Genomic DNA, 17138 nt, shown 5'->3' with positions numbered 1-17138 from the left:
TTACAACCAACAGTTCCCACGTACCCAGGCAGCTCCCCCCACACCCAAGCAGCCCCCCGGTACAAGCGAGCCAGAGCACCCCACACCGCCCAGCACTCGCAGCAGAGCTGGTGCTGCTGCCCAGTACCTCCCCCAGGCCTCGTGGCACAGTGGCCTGTGGCCCCACGCAGTGTCGGTGGGACCCGCAGCTCACCCCCACACACACACCCCCACCCCCCCTCGCCGTGCCTTTGGCTGGTGTCTCAGTGGGGCCGCGGGCTGGGCTTCCCGCGCTCCTCCGGGGGGTGTCGGCACCTGCCTACCCCCTGGGCCGGCCCCGCTCCCCCCCCCCTCGCCCCAGCCACGGTCCTGAGTGGGGCCGGGGGGGCGGGGCCGAGGCGGGAGGTGGGGGGGAGGCGGGGGGCGGGGCTGCAGTCGTCCCAGCGGCGGGTGCCCGCGGTGTTGCTCGACCTCGGTATGGAGCCCCCGACCGGCACCGAGAGCGCCCACCTGGTCAGCCCGCGGGACGGCCGCGCCGACGGCAGCCTGCGCCTCAAGAGGTACCGCCGGCACCCCCGGCACCCCATCGCCCCCGCACCCCCATCATCCCGGCACCAGCATCTCCATCACCGGCACCTCCATCACTGGCACCCCCCATCACCCCGAGACCAGCATCTCCACCACCGGCACCTCCAGCACCCTGGCACCCCAGCACCTCCAGCATCTCCATCACCGGCACCTCCATCGCCCCGGCACCCCCATCACCCTGGCACCAGCACCTCCACCACCCCAGCTCTCTGGCACACCCCATCACCCCCGGCACCCCACCACCCCCTGCTAGCGTTACCTCCTAGTGCCCACGGCAAACCCTGGCACCGCCACCTTCATCAACTCCTGAGTCTGCAACCCCCGATCCCCCCCGCACTGCCAGCACCGGCTCCCCCCTCACCCTCAGCTCCCCCGGCCTCCCTGGCACCCGCACCCCCCGGCACCCCCCGGCAGCGCCAGCTCCAGCTCCCTGAGATCCGGAAGCCCCCGGTACGTCCAGTATTGTCCAGTTCCCACGCCTCCCACCCCCCCGACACCGGCAACCCCCTGGCACGTCCATACCCCCCCTCCAACCCCCGCGCCTTCATCCGACACGGACATCAGCGTTCCCGCAGACCTCGAGACGGCCCTGACCGTTCGTGCACCGGCACCTCCCTCCAGCCCACAGCGGCACCCGCACCCCTGACACCGGCACCCATCTCCTCCCTGGTACCGGCGGCTCCATTCAAGCGGAACGGGCGCCCCCATCCGTGCGCCAGCCCCGCTCCCCCCTCGGGCATCCGTCCCGCTGCTCCCGGTGCCCAGACATCACCCACTGGCGCCGGCACCGTCCATCCGTCACCCACCCGCCCCGGGTCCATCCATCCCCCCTCCCGAACTGGTGCCTTGCGCATCAGCCCCTGCGCCCCGGCCCCCGCCGCGCACCCCGACTCACCTCCCCACCCCGGCGCCCCGGCCAGCAGCCCGGCCCCAGGCACGACACCTCGGTCCCACCGGCACCTCCGCCGCAGGCACCGGCTCCCGCCCCCGCCGGGCTCCCCTCCGCCCCGCCGCTCAGCCGAGGTGAGGCGGACAGCTCCGGCCGTGCGGGGCCGGGGCTGGGTGGTCCGTGGCACACCGTGGCTGCCTGGCCCGACGGTGGCGCCCGTACCCTGCCGGTGGCCCAGCCGCGGACCCCGGTGCGGCAGCGGGACCGGCCGGCGGGTTGGGGACCGCTGCCGCCGGCTTCGTTACTAGGCGGACGGCCCGGCCAGCAGAAGCCCCGGGCAGCTGGGATGGACTGGGCTACTGGGAGCCCCGGGGGTCCCGGGCCGGGGCGCGGGGAGCCAGTGTGGCCGGCAGTGACCCCTGCTCCCAGTCTGTTTGCAGGCGCCCAGAATCCCCTGCCACCACCGGCCCCCCTGGCTCCGGCTCCCCGGTGCTGCTGCAGCCCCCCCCAGCCCCAGCCCCGGCCGGGGCAGGCTCCAGGCCCGTCGGCAGCTGAGCATCGCCTGCACCGTCTGCTGTTTCTTCATGGTCGGGGAGGTGATAGGTAATGGTGGGATGGGGATGGGGATGGGGGGCTGCCCTGCTAGGGCATGGGGTGTCAGCTGCTCTGCGCCCACAGGTGGGTACCTGGCACACAGCCTGGCCATCATGACGGATGCAGCCCACCTGCTGACAGACGTGGGCAGCATGTCCGTCAGCCTCTTCTCCCTCTGGGTCTCTACCCGCCCACCCAGCAAGACCATGAGCTTCGGCTGGCACCGCTCAGGTGACCTGGGGGGCACAACTCCACGGGAGCCCCACAGCCAGGGTAGGTGCTGATGGCTCTCATCCCACAGAGACGCTGGGTGCACTGGCCTCTGTCCTCTCCATCTGGGTCGTGACTGGGGCCCTCGTGTACCTGGCGGCCGCCCGCATCATCAGCAATGACTACGAGATTGAGGCACAAGCCATGCTGGCTACAGCTGCCAGCGCCATCGCAGTCAACCTGGTGTACGTCCCACGCAGGGCTGCACATCCCTGCATCCCCCACACCCCCCCAGCCTGAGCCCTGGCCTCCCCTCCCACATCCCTGCCCCATGCATGCCCCTAGTACCCAGAGAACCCCAGCCCTGGCCCCTGGGTCACCTTCTGTCCCTGTGCACCAGCATTGTGTCCCCAAGTGCTGCCTCCTCCTGATCCCCGGCCCTAATACGCTCCTGGCTTCCAGCCCCTGTATGTACACCCCTCTGGCCCCACATCCCCTGCCCTCCCCAACAGCAGCACCCCCTCAGTCCTGCCCCCATGCCCAGCCTGAGACCTGGCATACGCCCCGGGCCTGAACCCCTGCCCTGGCCCCATGCACGTCCCTGCAGTGTTGCGGGTGCCCTATGCCTGCTGCACCTCCAGCCCTGCCCCATACTTCTCCACCCTCCTGGGGCCTAGGTGCACCTGCCCATGCTCCCTTTGCCTGCGATGCCAGGCACCGTCGCCTGCATGCAGGTCCAGGGAGGGTCAGTGAGGCCCCCGCATCCTGCCCAGCACAGTGCTAAGCCCTCCCTGCTTTCCCCAGCATGGCCTACATCCTGCACCAGTCCCCCACCGGCCACTGCCACGGCACAGGGGGCTACGAGCAGCTGGAGAGCTCCAGGGGCTGCCTGCCCAGCCATGCCCCCCTGCCCGGCAGCACCAGTGTCCGTGCAGCCTTTGTCCACGTGGTGGGTGACCTGCTGCAAAGCGTCGGTGTTCTTGTGGCTGCCACCATCATCTACTTCAAGGTGCCTGGGCTGGACTCCCCCCGCCCCCCGCTGCCAGCGAGAATGACTCCCTCAGCCCCAGGCAGGGTGCTGTGGGGCACTGGGGTCATGGACCCCCCCCACACCTAGGTGCCCAGCTCAGCTCTGGCCCCCTCCAGCCTCACACAGACTCTGCTCTCTGCAGCCCCAGTGCAAGATTGCAGACCCCATCAGCACCCTCTTCTTCTCGGTCTTTGTCCTTGGCTCCACCTTCACCATCCTCAGGGACGTCTTCAGAGTCCTCATGGAAGGTGAGCAGCAAGTGAGGAGGGTGCAGGGCCATGGGTACAGGGAGTGGCGGGCTGCAGCTGCCACAGCCCCTTCCCCACATGGCAGCTCACCCCCTTGCAACCTCTGCTCCCCATGCAGGCACAACCCAGCCCACCCCTTTGCCCTTCCCTTGCCCCTGCAGCCCATCTCCTCCACCCCAGGCAAACAGCCCTGTGGTGAGAGCCTGCTTCACCCTAGAGCCACCATCCCCTGCCTGGTCACTGCCTGGGGAAGCCCCCACCCTGGCAAGGGCTGGGGCTGGCCCCTCTGTGACCAGGCGTTGCTGGCAGGGACACCGCGGGGCCTCGATTTTGATGTGGTGAAGGAGGCGCTGCTGCGGGTGAGCGGGGTGAAGGGTGTCCATGACCTGCACCTCTGGGCCCTGACACTGAGCCACCATGCTGTGTCAGTGCACGTGGCTGCCGGTAAGTGCCCCCGTGCACAGCCCAGCTGGCTCACGCAGCCCCCGGGCGAGGGGTCCACCAGCTGCCCATGTACTTGGGGCTGAGCCGCACTGCCTTGCTGTCCCCAGAGACCAGCGCCGACCCCGAGATGGTGCTGCAGGAAGCCACCACCCAGCTGCAGAGCAGGTTTGGCTTTGCCTCATGCACGGTGCAGGTGGAACGGTACCGGGAGGAGATGGCAGCCTGCCAGCACTGCCAGGACCCCTGCACCTGAGACCCTCACACGCTGCGGTGCTGGGTCAGGCCTGGCCCCCACCCCATGGGCAAGTGGGAGCTGCCTCTGGAGCACAGATGCAGTGCAGGAGTGGGGACAGTGCTTGGACTCCTGTCCCTGCGCTGTACCCACTGTGCTGCCACTGAGCCCCAGGGTGGGACAGTGCCCCTGAGCGCATAGGGTCTGGGGGGGGGAACACGTGCAGCCTGGCTCCCCAGCACAGGGGCTCCCCTCAGGACCTCCTGTGCCAGGAGGGTGCCCAGGCCTACTGGGACCAGCCCCAAAGGGGGGAAGATCCTGCCCCACTGCATGTTGACCCCCGCTCCCGGGGAGCCCTGTTGTCCCCTGCAAAAGGGGACAGGAGGGAGCCACTGCAGCTGCTGAAGGGCCCAGGGAAGGGACACCCCTGAGGGGGAAAGCAGAGCTCAGACCCAGCCTTGGGCCCATGGCCAGAGGGGCTGCCCCACCACCCCCACACCTGTAGGCTTGTGCTACCCGGGCTGCAGGGGGGGTCCGGGGTGGCTGCTGCTGTTGCACCCATGTGGGCACAGAGAGACAGGGCCGCCAGAGCCTGCAGCTCAACCGGCATGCTAGCCCCCCTGGCTTGCTCCCTGCTGCCCAGCCAAGGCTGGATCCTGCTGTGCCTTGGCCTGATCCATTCCCACCCTTGTGAGTCTGTGTCTGTTGCACTTGTGAAGTGTCTGTCTATCTCTTTGTGCAAGGAGCCCAGCGGGCAGTGGCAGAGTCCACAGCTGCCAATAAACTTGTTGGAGAGCAGCAGCGGTGGCACAGGCAGCCAGAAGGGGACTGGGGAGGGAGGATGGCCCCAGCCCCCCTGTGAGGGGCAGTGTGGCTGGGGTACAGCACCGCAGACATGGCCACCCCAGACACCAGCCTGCTGCAGGGGGCCCCGTGCCAGCACCACAACCAGCCTTTACAAAACAAACCACGTTTACTGCACAGCTGAACACAGGCTCAATGTGAGCAACTTCAGAGCTCCTGGCAACCCTGCCAGCCCCATCTGCCCTGCCCAGGCCAAGGCTGGCCCCCCCCGGCCTCCTCCCTACACCTGCATGGGACAGGGGGTCAACCAGCAATGGGGGAGCAGGAAGCAAGAGCAAGCACAGCCCCACGCAGGTGGGGAGCTTACAGGTGCTGCTCCAGCGTCAGGCCCCAAGATCCACAGCTCAACCCAGGGACTCACACAGTTCCCACTGCCCACCGCCCCCCTCCCCTGCCCCACCAGCTCAGACCAAACAGCACAAATCCAGAGCACAAGGACAAGTGTCCTGAGCATCCCAGGTGATGGCCAGGAGCAGCCATCCCTTCCCCGAGGTGAGGGCCCAGAGGGTAAGAAGCACCAAGAGGAGGCACACAGCCCCTCCTGGACAGCACAGCTCCAGCCCGGAGCAAGCACATGTGGCAGCAGCATGAGGGACCCACTGCATTACTCTGCCGGCAGTGGGGAGTGCTCGGCAGGGCTGGGGCTGCCAGGCTTGTCCCCAAAGAGGGAACTGAAGCGGGCACGCCGTTCCAGGAGCAGCTGGCAGCCCACACTGGAGGTCAGCCCTGACAGGCAGTGTGCCCGCACGATGCCCGCCTGCCCACCCGACACCAGCCAGCCGTGCGAGTCCAGGTTGGGGCTGAAGCGCACCTGCAGGAGCAGAAGGAGGTCAGGAGGAAAGGGTCCAAGGTGCTGGGACCCCTGCACCCAGAAAGTGGCATGGATAGCAGGGCAGAAGCAGATGCTGCCTGCAGCAGCCACAGCCTCCTGCCTGTGGTCTCCCAGGCTACAAGCAGGGCTGTGGGCTTGGTGCAGCCCCTCTCACCTTGTGCAGGGACTCCAGCTGCAGCCGGTCGAGGCTCAGCTCTGCCTTCACCTCCTGTGTGTGCATCCTGCGCATGGGCTCCCGGCTGGGGAAGTTCTTGAAGCTGCGCTGTGAAGTGGCGGCACCGCCATGGGCTGCGTGCCGGGGCAGGAGCACTGCACGCAGAGGTCCTGGCAGCACCAGGACCGCAGCAGGGGCAGGTGCTGCTTGGCCAGGGAACACAGCTTGCCCTCAGGGTCACCCACCAAAAAGCCACAGCAAAGGGCAGCTGGAGCCAGACCACAGGGTGGGCCTGGGCAGGGTGGCTGGAGCACGGCATACCCCCACCAGCGCCTCTGATCCACAGACTCACTCCCTCTCTCCAGGGGGCCCTTGGGCACAGCCTGGCCCTGCTGCCCCATGCCAACACCTCTGAACACGGGCTGGCGCACTGGGGAGCGGGGGTCCTGGCAGCCTGTGACCTTCTAGGCTCCTCCCCAGGGCTGGGGACTTGACTGCTGCCACAGCCAGGACACCAAGCCATGCTCCCCACCACCCTGTGACCAGGCAGCCAGGAGCTCCCTTGCCTGGGGGACCCCAGCCCAGGCTGGCAAGGCAGCCAAGGCTTTACAGAGGGCAGGTGGCAGGGCAGCCCATCCCCTTGCTCTCAGGGCAGCCAGCCTGGGCTCTGCCAGAGGTGAGGGGCTGCCACAACATCTGAGCTGTGTCTCCTTGCCCTGCCGCTCCCACTGCCCAGGCACAACCCCACAGGCCCTGCTCACAGTCAGGACCACCCAGCCCTGCCCCTGCCCCCTCCTACCAGGTCTGTGTCCCAGAATCGGATGTAGCTCTTGGTCACCATCTCGCTGTAGAGCCTGGTCTTCGGCAGTGCCTGCTCACCACCCTCCGACCCAGCGGTGCTGCAGGGCAGCAGATCAGCTTTGTAGATGGGCTGTTAGGGAGATTGGGCTCAGGGCAGAGCAGAGGGTCCATCTGCTTCCCCGCACACAGGACCACCAGACACTGAGCAGGCCTGGAGGCCCTGGGATCCCTGCGCCGCAGCACGGTGGGTCTGGGGCAGAGAGAGGAAGGAGGTGCTGCCATAACAGCGGGGGCAAACAGGGCCAGGCCTGCCCCATGCATGAGCTGAACCCCAAAGGTCCCATCCCCAGGGCCAAGGCTGCTGTCACCACCACCCTTCCCCACCAGGCAGCCCCTGCCTGGGTGGGAAGGGCACAACACACACATGCCTGTCAGGCAGACATGCAGGCATGTCCTTAAGGAAGCAGAGACCCTGACACCAGCTCAGGATGCTCTTCCAGCGACCCAGGAACACAACTCCCACCCTGCCCAGCCCCACACGTCACAGATGGGCCCGGCTGAGCACGACAGCCTCTTACAAATCTGCGGTCTGAGGACCGCTTGACGTTGAGGGGGTTGATGGCCAGGTCAGGCAGCACCGCAGCCACCAGCTCGCCAGTGATGTCTCCCGCAGCCACTGTGTTCAGCCAGTCCGAGCCAGATATGCTCTGCAGGAACATACAGCTCTAAGGCACACGGTTTCAACAGGCTCCCCACCAGCACCACAAATGCCAACCCCCAGGTACCACCTTCCACCCCCTGGGGAGGGATGGGCTCAGAAGTGCAGCCAGCTTGGACACAGGCAGAGACACCACCTCGTGTGGCTGCCATGGTTCCTCATCCAAAGGGCAGAGGGTGACCCCCAGGGCCAGGGTCTCGCATGGCCAGGCAGTCACCCCCCATCCATGAGCCATGGGACCCAGCTGGTACCGAGTTTGGGGCAGATGCCCACCCCGCCTCCGACATGGCCCCAGGACAGAACTGCCCTGCACCAGCCTCTTACCCACACAGTCCCCTTGCGAGGGGCCACAAAATAAGCCTTGAAGCCCAAGTACCCAGCGTCAATGTAGTGGATCCCACAGAGACCATAACTGCAACAGAAAGGGGATGGATGAGGACAGAGCTCTGCACTGCCACCCTGACACGGCAAAAGCCAGGCAGCAGCCCACCTCCCCAGAGACCCCAGGACCCAGGCGGATTGGAGAGGGGGTGTCCTTGCTCTAGCAGCACATGACAAGGCAGCTCAGGGCAGTTCCTGGAGGCTGAGAACACACCAAGACCCCAGAATCCTTCTGCCAACTTGTGTCAGCCTGGAGCCACACAGGAGCCCCACTGCCCAGCCCAGCTTGGGGGCCTCATCCTTCCCCTCACCCAGCTTGCTCATGCCCCAGGGTGGCCCAGCTGAAGGGATGCCAGCACTGCGCAGCTGTGGTGTTGCCCGGCACAAGCACAGCCTGCTCCTGCCATGGCATAGATGGATGCTCCCAGGCAGGGAGAGACCAGAGGGGCCCCTGGGGAGTAAGGCCAGACCCCAGCAGCAAGGCTGGCCTCCAAGCAGACCAGTCACTGCAACAGCCCCAGAACTCACGAGGCATAGCAGTTGTCCTGGGCCACGGTGACCCCATTGTAGGGCAGCAGCCAGGCCACCTCAGTGCTGAGGAACCGCTTGATGCTGTTGATGGGCTCATAGAGCCGCCGCAGGTCCCAGAACTTGATCTTACGGTCGCTCCCTGCCGTGACCAGGAAGTTGCTGAGAACCAGGAGAAAGGCAGCACTGAGATCCCAGCGCAGGGCTGTGCCCTGTCCCTGCTGCAGGGATGAGGTGGTCCTGGCTTGGCAGCACAGCACTGCTCCCGCAGGCAGTGGCTCAAGCCCTCTTCCTCTAACACCCAACCCAGCCTCTCTGGTGCTCCAGAGGGCCAAGGGCCACCAGCACAGAGTCCTCTTAAGCCCATCTTGGCAAAGGAGCCTCATCCGCAGGAGCAAGCGTGTTCTCCCAGGCAGCACCTGCAACAGCTCTCCTGCCCTCACCTGTCAGCCTTGCACCACTCTATGCTCCGGACTGCGTGGTCATGGGCTAGAAAGCACCGGAAAGGGTAGAGCTTGAGGGAGCCATCGGGCTGGCGCACACACTGCAGCAGGGACTTGGTGAGCAGGTTCCAGACAGCCACAGTGCCTGTAGGACAAAACCTGTGCTTGTGATGAGCTGCCCCGCAACTGCACCAGTGCTGCAGAGGACACCCAGCACTGCAGCATGGGACCCAAGACAGTGCATAGCTGCAGAACAGGCAACAGCCCAGGCAGGGGCTGCAGGAGCTGCGAGGCAGAGCAGTTGAGCCAAGGCTGGAGCCACAGCTGGGGCTTAGAGCAGGACAAGACAGCTTGGGTACCGCAGGTCCTGGCAGCACAGCACAGAGCTGTGGATTGCCTGAAGCCAGGCACAAAACTGCATCCAGGCAAGTCAGACAGATGTGGATTAAGTCAGAGCCACATCCTGGAGCTGACAGGTGCCGGCGGCCAGCCCATGATAAGCCTTCCCCCCATGCCAGGGACAGGCCGACAGGATCCTGCACGGTGCCTGCCGCTTGCTGCTGCTCAGCCCAATGCTGACCCCATACCTCACCCTCAGGCTCCCCCATTACCTGCCCCAGGCTGAGGCCAGAGGAGCAGGAAGCTCCACATGTCTCTGCCTGCTACAGGGCAAGGGCTGCTCCCCCAGGGCTCTGCCACAGGATGCAGGCCCTTCTTGTGCAGGAGCAGGACTCACCATCATAAAAGCCAGCTGCAAGGTGATGATGGGGCTTGGATGGCATCCAGGAGAGGCTAAAGCACTGGCCACACTCGGACGCATTCCCTGCCTGGACGGAGCCCACCTGGAGCGTGGCAATACACTGCACCTGAAAGCCAAAGGACAGACATCAGTCACAGCTCCACGCTGGTCTCATCTGCATCCCAAGAGCCAGGGACACCCAGGTCTGTGAGCACAGCTTTGCTCTGCCACTGCAAACAGCCCAGGCCAACAAGCTCTGCAGGCATCCCGACTCCCTCCCCAGCTCTCCCACCTGCAGCAGCCAGGAGGCTCACTGAGTGCCAGCCCTGATGGGGGACCGCGGTGGTAGAGGACACTGACCTTGCAGATAATGTGTTTGTGGAAGGACCCATCTAGAAAAGAGCAGAGGAGGGTCAGGACAGGCACCAGCTCTCCTAGAAGCTCCCTGTGGCACAAGCTGCTCAGCAGCCCTGAGCAGGGCTCTCAGTCCCTGTCCTGTCACCCATCAGGACCAGTGTCCCCATGGCACGCAAGCACACCCAGCAGCAGCAAACAGAGCGCACATAGGAGCAAATACCAGGCACTAGCAGGACCTCTAGGAGCCAGACCTGCCTGCACTGGAGGAAGCAGCATCCTGAAAGGCACCACAGGCAGAGAGAAGGCAGGGCTGACGTTCCCCTCACCCCAGCAATCTTCCCCCCACCATGACCAGCTGCCTGCCTTGATAGAAGACACATTCAGAAACTTGAAGGGATCCAGTGACATATAGGGACCAGACCAGACCGTGACCACTCGAGGGAGGAAAAAAGGAGCTGCGTGGGACAGACTGCTCTGCCAGGCAAAGGCAGCTGGTGATGGGGGCTGGAGCAGCGCAGGCAGCCACTCCTGGGGAGGGCAGACTGCGCAGAGACCTCTGCGCCAAACAGCTCAGGACGAGGCACCTGCAGGACCCCCCATGCACCAGCTTTGTCCGCCAGAGACAGACAAGGTGCTGCAGGTCCTCTCTCATGCACATCTTGGGCTGGAAGGGCCCCCCCCAGCAGCACGGGGCCATTCTTGGGCACAGCGAGCACCAGACAAGCACATCCGCACCCCGGAGCGTGACAGCTGCAGACAGAGGCAGCGTCTTGCAGAGATACAGAGGAGCCACACATCTTCTCTGGCACCTCCGTGACAGCCAGGGCACATGCAGAGAGCAGCCCCAGGCTCTGTCACATGGAGGCACTAGGTAGGTGCAGGTACCTGGAGCCCCAGGGAAAGCCAGCACAGCCACACCGACCCAGGAGCTGCCGGCAGAGCCCCAGCGCACCGCAGGCTGGCACTGATCCCACGGCTGCAAACCAGCACCCCCAGCCCGGCTGTGAGGCACAAGGACAGTACGTGCCGCCGCAGCCAGGCTGACGCTACGTGACAGGACCGGCCCGTCCGCAGGAGCTTTGCAGGCTGGGGAAGAACACACGCCTGCCGCAAGCTCCCCACGTGGGGCCTGCGGCAGCCAGCACAAACCACCCGGAGCCGGCACGGGAAAGGGGGGCGGGAAAGGCAGTGCGGGGCCGGCGCAGGCAGCAGTGCAACGTGCTGAGGGGGTCGGTAGCCATGCTCGAGTGCAGGAAACCTATTTCCCATTGTCAGCCACAGACGCGCGGGCTGTCAGCCACGGCTGAGCAACCACGAGCAGCACGTGCAGGTCATCAATCTCCCTTGGCTCCCAGCAGATGAGACTATTACAAGCACCATTAGCCTGAGCCAGCCAAGTGCTCAGAGCTCCAGGTCTCTGCTATGACAAACAGCTCTAAGCCAGGCTGGAATAAGCAGCTCTGCCATAACAGGACACGCTCGCAGCAGCAAGTGGGGAGATGGGGGAAGATTCGGGAACACACTCGTGCAGCTATCTCTCACCCTGCAACCCCACTCCAGTCACATCATCGTTGCCAAGAGCTCCCTCCCGATGCACCCAGCTGCAGGTAGGGCTGGCTTGGGAGCCATGGCCTGGCTGGGCTGTCCCAGCAGCCCCCTGAGACTTGACCCTGCCTTTGGGCCAGTGGTGCTTTGACATCCTCCGACACCAAAAAGCCACCTTACTCCCCCTGCCACAGTGCCTCGCTGTCAGAAGCCACGCTGCAGGTGGCAACAGCTGCTAGTCCCAAGACTGGAGGTGTGTGTGCCAGGGCTCACTGCTCTGGGCACAGTCCTGCTGCATCTGGTGAGCGGGACTTGCCCCACAGCTGTGCCCCAGCACAGCCCCCCCATCCTGGCACAGCAGGCTTCCAGGGCTCGCACGCTGCCCACCCCGGCACAGTGGGACAAGGGCCAGGACGCCCCTGCCTGGCGGCGCAGCTCTTCCTACCTTTTACCTGGGTTCTCTTGGAGTGCTGCAGGGCGCTGGGGTGCGGGAGGGAGTACAGCAGCACCTTGCCAACCGAGAAGGCCACAGCCAGCAGGCCCAGCCGGCTCATCTGTGGGTGCTGTGGAATGACACACGGGCTCAGCCCCTGGGTCACCATCCCCTACCTTGGAAAGCAAGGCTTTAGCGAGGGCACGGACTTAGGAGCCCTGGGGGAAACCAAAGGTGGCCCCCAGCGCCCAGACAGCCCTTCTAGCAGCGCACTCACCTTCCTGGCAGCAGTGGGTGGCTCCCAGGCACCACTGGGGCAGAACTTCATGTCCCAGACGCAGCCGTGATCAGCAGCAATGGCATAGGCCAGCCTGGCTTTGTCAGCAGTGCTGCAGGCATGGGTTGAGCCATAAAGAATGCTGCAGCTTGTGCCCAGCAGCTCCAGTATACACCAGCAGCGAAGGTGGCTGCCAGTACAGCCCCCATGGGGTTCAGGCTGGCGGCTCTGGGAGAGGATGAACCTCACCACACACTCAGCCACAGAGGGACAAGGGATACAGGCCCTGTCTCATCCCCCGGAGCCAGGCAGCCCCTGGCCCCTTCCCCAGGGGTCTGTTCCCCAGGCGAGGCCACTCACCCCTGCTCCTGCTGCAGCGTGCCCAGGCCCCAGAGCTGCAGGAGCGCGGGGCCCCTGTGGAGCCCAGCCACGCTGTGTGTCTCCTCCATGCTCCCATGGCAGTAGACAGCCACGTATTGAGAGGCCGCCGAGCCCTCCGGGGACGGGCACCACTCCATTGCCCACACAGGGCCACCCACGAAGAAAGACACATCCAGGCGTTCCTTGTGGGGCTGCAGGGAGTTGAACCTGCCAGCAAGGAGGCATGTAAGGGCACAGGGGGCAAGAGCAGTGCTGCTGTGGGGTGGGAGTGTGTGGGCTGGGCAGAGCAGCACCCAGCTGGTGCAGAGCCCTGGCACGGGGCTGGGGAGCAGTAGGACCCCAAGGCACGCTGCATGGCCTGGCTGATCAGCCAACAGCTGCTCCTCCTGTCCCAGGGCAGCCACCTGGCCCTTGGACCTGCTGGAACCGAAGCCCTGGGGGTTACTGCCTGCCCTAAACACAACAGCCACCACCCTGGCAGTGCCCCGGGGCACCCTGTCACGGACCTGTTTACCCTGTACAAGACACCTTCGTCTTCGATGCCCTCCCGCTGGATGGAGAAGAGGGGAGACCTGTCCTCTGCTGGCAGGTACGGGGCAGCTTCGCTGGGGAGGCAGAAGAAGGTGAGAGGATGTCTCCCCACCCCTGCCCCTCACCCAGTCATGCCCCAGCATGCCCTGGCACCCATCCCAGCCTCCACACAGTCCGGTGTATCCTACTGCTGGCCACCCTCAGGACTACTCAAACTCCATGGCCAAATCCACGAGACCCTCAAAGCCCACGACCGAAAGCTCCACCCTTTCTGCTGGGGCCTAATCCTGCCAGAGGAGTGGGGGGAGTACAATGCTCACTGTGCCCTTGTTTTCTCCTAGCCCTGATGGCTGGGACCACCCACCGTTCCCACACCAGTTCACCCCAAACATTGCCAGAACCTGCCCATCACACAGCCTGAGTGCAGGCAGCGCCTGTGCCACATGTCCTTCCCAGCCCCTCTCCCCTCCTGCACTGCTCCGATGGTACCTTTCAGAGAGACATGTCCACTTATGCACCAAAGGGATCCAGTCGGGGAATTCCCACTGCGAGTACTTCTGATCTCGCCTGCAGCAGATACACCAGACGTCAGCACAGCCCTGTTGCCCAGCCCAATCCCTGCCTCGGGCACAGGCAGCCCCCCTGCCCACACCCTGCCTGCAGCACAGGTGTCCCATCCCTAGTGGCTGCCAGCAGAACGCCGACAATCCCAACAGCACATGCTCCTTTGCTCTCATGCCTGTGATAGCGATGCTACCCAGGGCACCAACAGCCACTGCTCCCCCCATAGCCCACCCAAACACCCCAGCACGCCAATGCTCCTACTCACAGGCTGCAGGTGAGGCTGGAGCACTTCTCCACTGGGGCCATGATGGAGTTGTGGAAGCCATTGGGAGCAAGGCCTCGGCACTGGGGCTTGGATCTCTGGGCACAAGAGAAGACTCAGAGCAGGACCTAGCCAAAGGGCCTGGCCCGGACTGCCTCTACCTGCCCAAATGTTCCCACGAGCTCCTGGGGGGACCTGCCCACCCTAAACAGCAACAATGCAGCCCACAAACACTGAGCTCTCCCACAGCCACAGCAGCAGCAGTCACCAAGACCATGTCACACTGGGCTGAAGACACAAAGTGCCATTCTGGGGACTTCCACGAACTACAGGACAGCCCCCAGGATCCTGCCTTTACCTCCCCATCAGCTTCAGCAGGAGCCCAAGAACCTGCACCCTCTCCCAGGAGTACCTATCGCCCTGTCCCCATTCACCCTCACTTGGAGCTGCCTCTGCCCACAATTAAGCCCAAAGAGCTCATGCCTGGACTCACAGCTGAAGGACACTGTGCCATCCCTGAGTCCTGTTTCAGAGCTGTCCTGCCCCAAACAGCCGGTGTGGGGGCACCACACGACAGTTCAGACACTTTGTGTTGTTCATGCCAGGCCAAAGGTAAGAAGTGGCCAGGGCAAAGACCTTGCCCTTAACCCTGCCCTTACCCCTGCAGACGACACCTTCCCACCATGTCCTCGGAGCACCTCCAGCTCTGGCTCCGACACCTCACTGAGTGGTGCATCACTCCCCTCCTCCTCCTCTGCCTGTAGCAACACCTCCTTCGAGGGCACAAAGTCAGAATCTTGTGCAGGATCATCACTATCTGTTTCCTCCTCCTTCCTCCTCCGGCTCCGACGCTTTTTCTGCACATGCTCAACCTCTGGCTCCGGCTCTTGGGCACCCTCAGTGGGAGCTGGAGGCTGGTACACAGATGTCAGCTCCTCTGCCAGCTCTTGCAGGTACAGCAAAGCCCTGGGACACCAAAGACACAAAGGTGAGCAGAGGGACCACACAGGGACCAGCCAGCCCTCCCTCCAGGACCATGTGGGTCTGGGCAAGAAATTTGCTCCAGCCCTGCCTAGCCAGGCTTCAGCAGAGCCTGTCTGGATGCACTGCCAGCCTCCCAGCTGGCCACTCAGGCAACCAGCATCCCCTGCAACCTCCCCAGGGAACACCAGACTCCTTGGGTCTCTGGCAGTAGGCAGAGGAACGCATCCAGCAATCAAAAAAGCAGCATATGTCCCTTTGCCAGCCAGAAGGCAGGAAAGCCAGAGCTCCTCCTGCAAGTGCCCTCAGCCAAGGGAGTTCCCGTATCAGCTACTGCACCCTCCCTCTGCTCAGCAGAGTGAGGGGACTGGGGCACTGCAACCTGCCAGCTCTGCTGTGCAAACCCAGGGCTGCACAGGCACTTGGAGGGCAAAGGCATTGCCTGAGCTGCCTTCACAGACCACAGAGCACACTGGCTCCCCCCAGGACTCTCCTTTAAGCAGCACATTGCTTGCACAGCTTGCTCTGCTCCCCCCCAACCCCAAACAAGCCTGTCCTGGCTTTGTCAGGAATGAAGGAAACCTATTCCCCACCGCAGATGGCCCAATGCCATCAAAGACCCACTGCATGCAAGCTCATCTACAGCCCCTGCTCCTGGATCCAAACACATCATTCTAGAGCAGGAAAGGACTGTTCTATGGGGAATCAGTCTGTCCCACCAACGTGGGACAAAGTCCTTCAGGGAAGACACCAAGACCCCCAAAGCAAGGCGGAGGTCTTGATGAACCACTCTGAATGCAGTGTCCCCCTGTCCTTCCACCCTCCCCCTCGCCCCCACCCCTGGACGCCCGCATCCACTGCCCCCGCTTACACTTTGGCTGCTCGCCTCTTGGGGCGCCCGCCGCGGGGGGTCTCCAGGCCCTCCGCTGCCTCGCTGCTCCCCAGCATCTTCTGCACGCAGATGGGCTCCGGGGTCGGGCACTCCAGGTCCTGAGACAGTTTTAGCAGCAGCATCTCCGTCTTGGACTTTCGCCCGCGCTTCCTCGGTGCCTTTGGAGGTGGCACGGCCCCGTTCTCAGAGGTCCTCGAGGGCTCACCACAGTCCTCGGCCTCCGCAGGGGCTGGGTCACTGGGGTCACTAGGATGACTTTTTGTTTTTTTGTTTTGGACAGTTTTTTTCTGGGACTTGGCAGCTTCTACTCCCTTCTCAGAGTGGGCCGAAGCATCCACATCTCTGAACGGTGACAATTCCCCTGCCCAAAAATAACAGCTGGACTTAGCACGAAAGCACAGCGGGGCTGTGCCACCGCCCTGGGCACCGAGACCGCCGGGCTGCAGCCGCGCCCGGTCGAAGCACACGGGGCCCGGGCGCGACCAAACACGTTCCCAGGAGCGCTGGTGCGGCTCAGCTCTGGGCCGGCCGCGGCACCGCACGGTACCCAGGGAGCCGCCCCCGCCCGCGCCCCCCCGGGCACCCTCGCAGCAGCAGACGCGGCCCCAGGCACCCCCCACCCCGGTACGTACGGAGCGGCCGGGGCTCGCCCTCTCGCGCCCGGCTGCGGCTGCGGCTGCGGCCGGCGGCAGCCGATTCCCGTCCCGAGCGGCCCCGGCGGCTCCGCTCCCGGCAGCGCGGCCCGCGGGCGGCGCTGGACGCCATCCGGGCGGGTCCCCACGGGCTCCCGGAGCCGCCGCCGCCGCCCCGTCGCGGGCCGCGCAGCCAGCACGGAACCGGATCCGGAAGCCGAAGCGCGGCGGTGGCGCGGAGGGATCGCGTCACGCCGGCAACGTCATTACCGAAAGGCTCCGCGCCCTCCCCCATCGCGTGACAGCGCCGCGGGGGCGCACAGCCCCACGCTCATCGAAGCCGAGCCTCCGGGGCCGCGCGGGGAAACGGCACCGCTCCAGGAGTGAACATAAAGGCGCGTGGACGGGAAAGCGCGGGGTCCGCGGGACCCCCCGCCGACGGGGTGCGCGCGTGGCCATAACGGAACGGGCCCAGGATTTGCACGGTGATGAAGCAGAGAGTAGCACTGGAATAACGCCGTTAGAGGGCGTGGAGAAAACACTGCGCACCCGCCGCTAAAGTTATCGAACAAAACTGACCGACTCCTCATTATAAGTAGTCCACGACTG

The 17138-nt window shown here is 64.8% G+C and overlaps 2 protein-coding genes across 2 annotated transcripts; one reads left to right on the top strand and one right to left on the bottom strand.

The window, feature by feature from the left end:
* The first annotated feature begins 456 nt into the window (after positions 1-456).
* SLC30A3 (solute carrier family 30 member 3) lies at positions 457-4387 on the top strand. Its single transcript, XM_056344679.1, has 10 exons — positions 457-539; positions 1038-1236; positions 1425-1706; positions 1897-2059; positions 2135-2281; positions 2352-2505; positions 3065-3269; positions 3433-3538; positions 3848-3982; positions 4090-4387. Exons 1-10 carry the CDS (start codon positions 457-459, stop codon positions 4233-4235), a joined length of 1620 nt encoding a protein of 539 aa, XP_056200654.1. The 3' UTR covers positions 4236-4387.
* A 781-nt stretch (positions 4388-5168) lies between these two features.
* GTF3C2 (general transcription factor IIIC subunit 2) lies at positions 5169-17097 on the bottom strand. The gene is made up of 18 exons (XM_056342212.1): positions 16530-17097; positions 15877-16258; positions 14684-14990; positions 14028-14122; positions 13688-13765; positions 13174-13272; positions 12647-12874; positions 12287-12398; positions 12022-12139; positions 10035-10066; positions 9672-9801; positions 8936-9080; positions 8493-8654; positions 7908-7995; positions 7444-7572; positions 6864-6995; positions 6065-6172; positions 5169-5889 (listed from the first exon to the last, which is right to left on the bottom strand). Exons 1-18 carry the CDS (start codon positions 16822-16824, stop codon positions 5683-5685), a joined length of 2847 nt encoding a protein of 948 aa, XP_056198187.1. The 5' UTR covers positions 16825-17097; the 3' UTR covers positions 5169-5682.
* Between the last annotated feature and the right edge of the window lie 41 nt (positions 17098-17138).

This window comes from Falco biarmicus, chromosome 6 (assembly GCF_023638135.1).
Source record: "Falco biarmicus isolate bFalBia1 chromosome 6, bFalBia1.pri, whole genome shotgun sequence".
Lineage (NCBI taxonomy): Eukaryota > Metazoa > Chordata > Aves > Falconiformes > Falconidae > Falco > Falco biarmicus.
The sequence above is the reverse complement of the archived record's forward strand: the minus strand, read 5'-3'. Positions and strand labels throughout refer to the sequence as shown.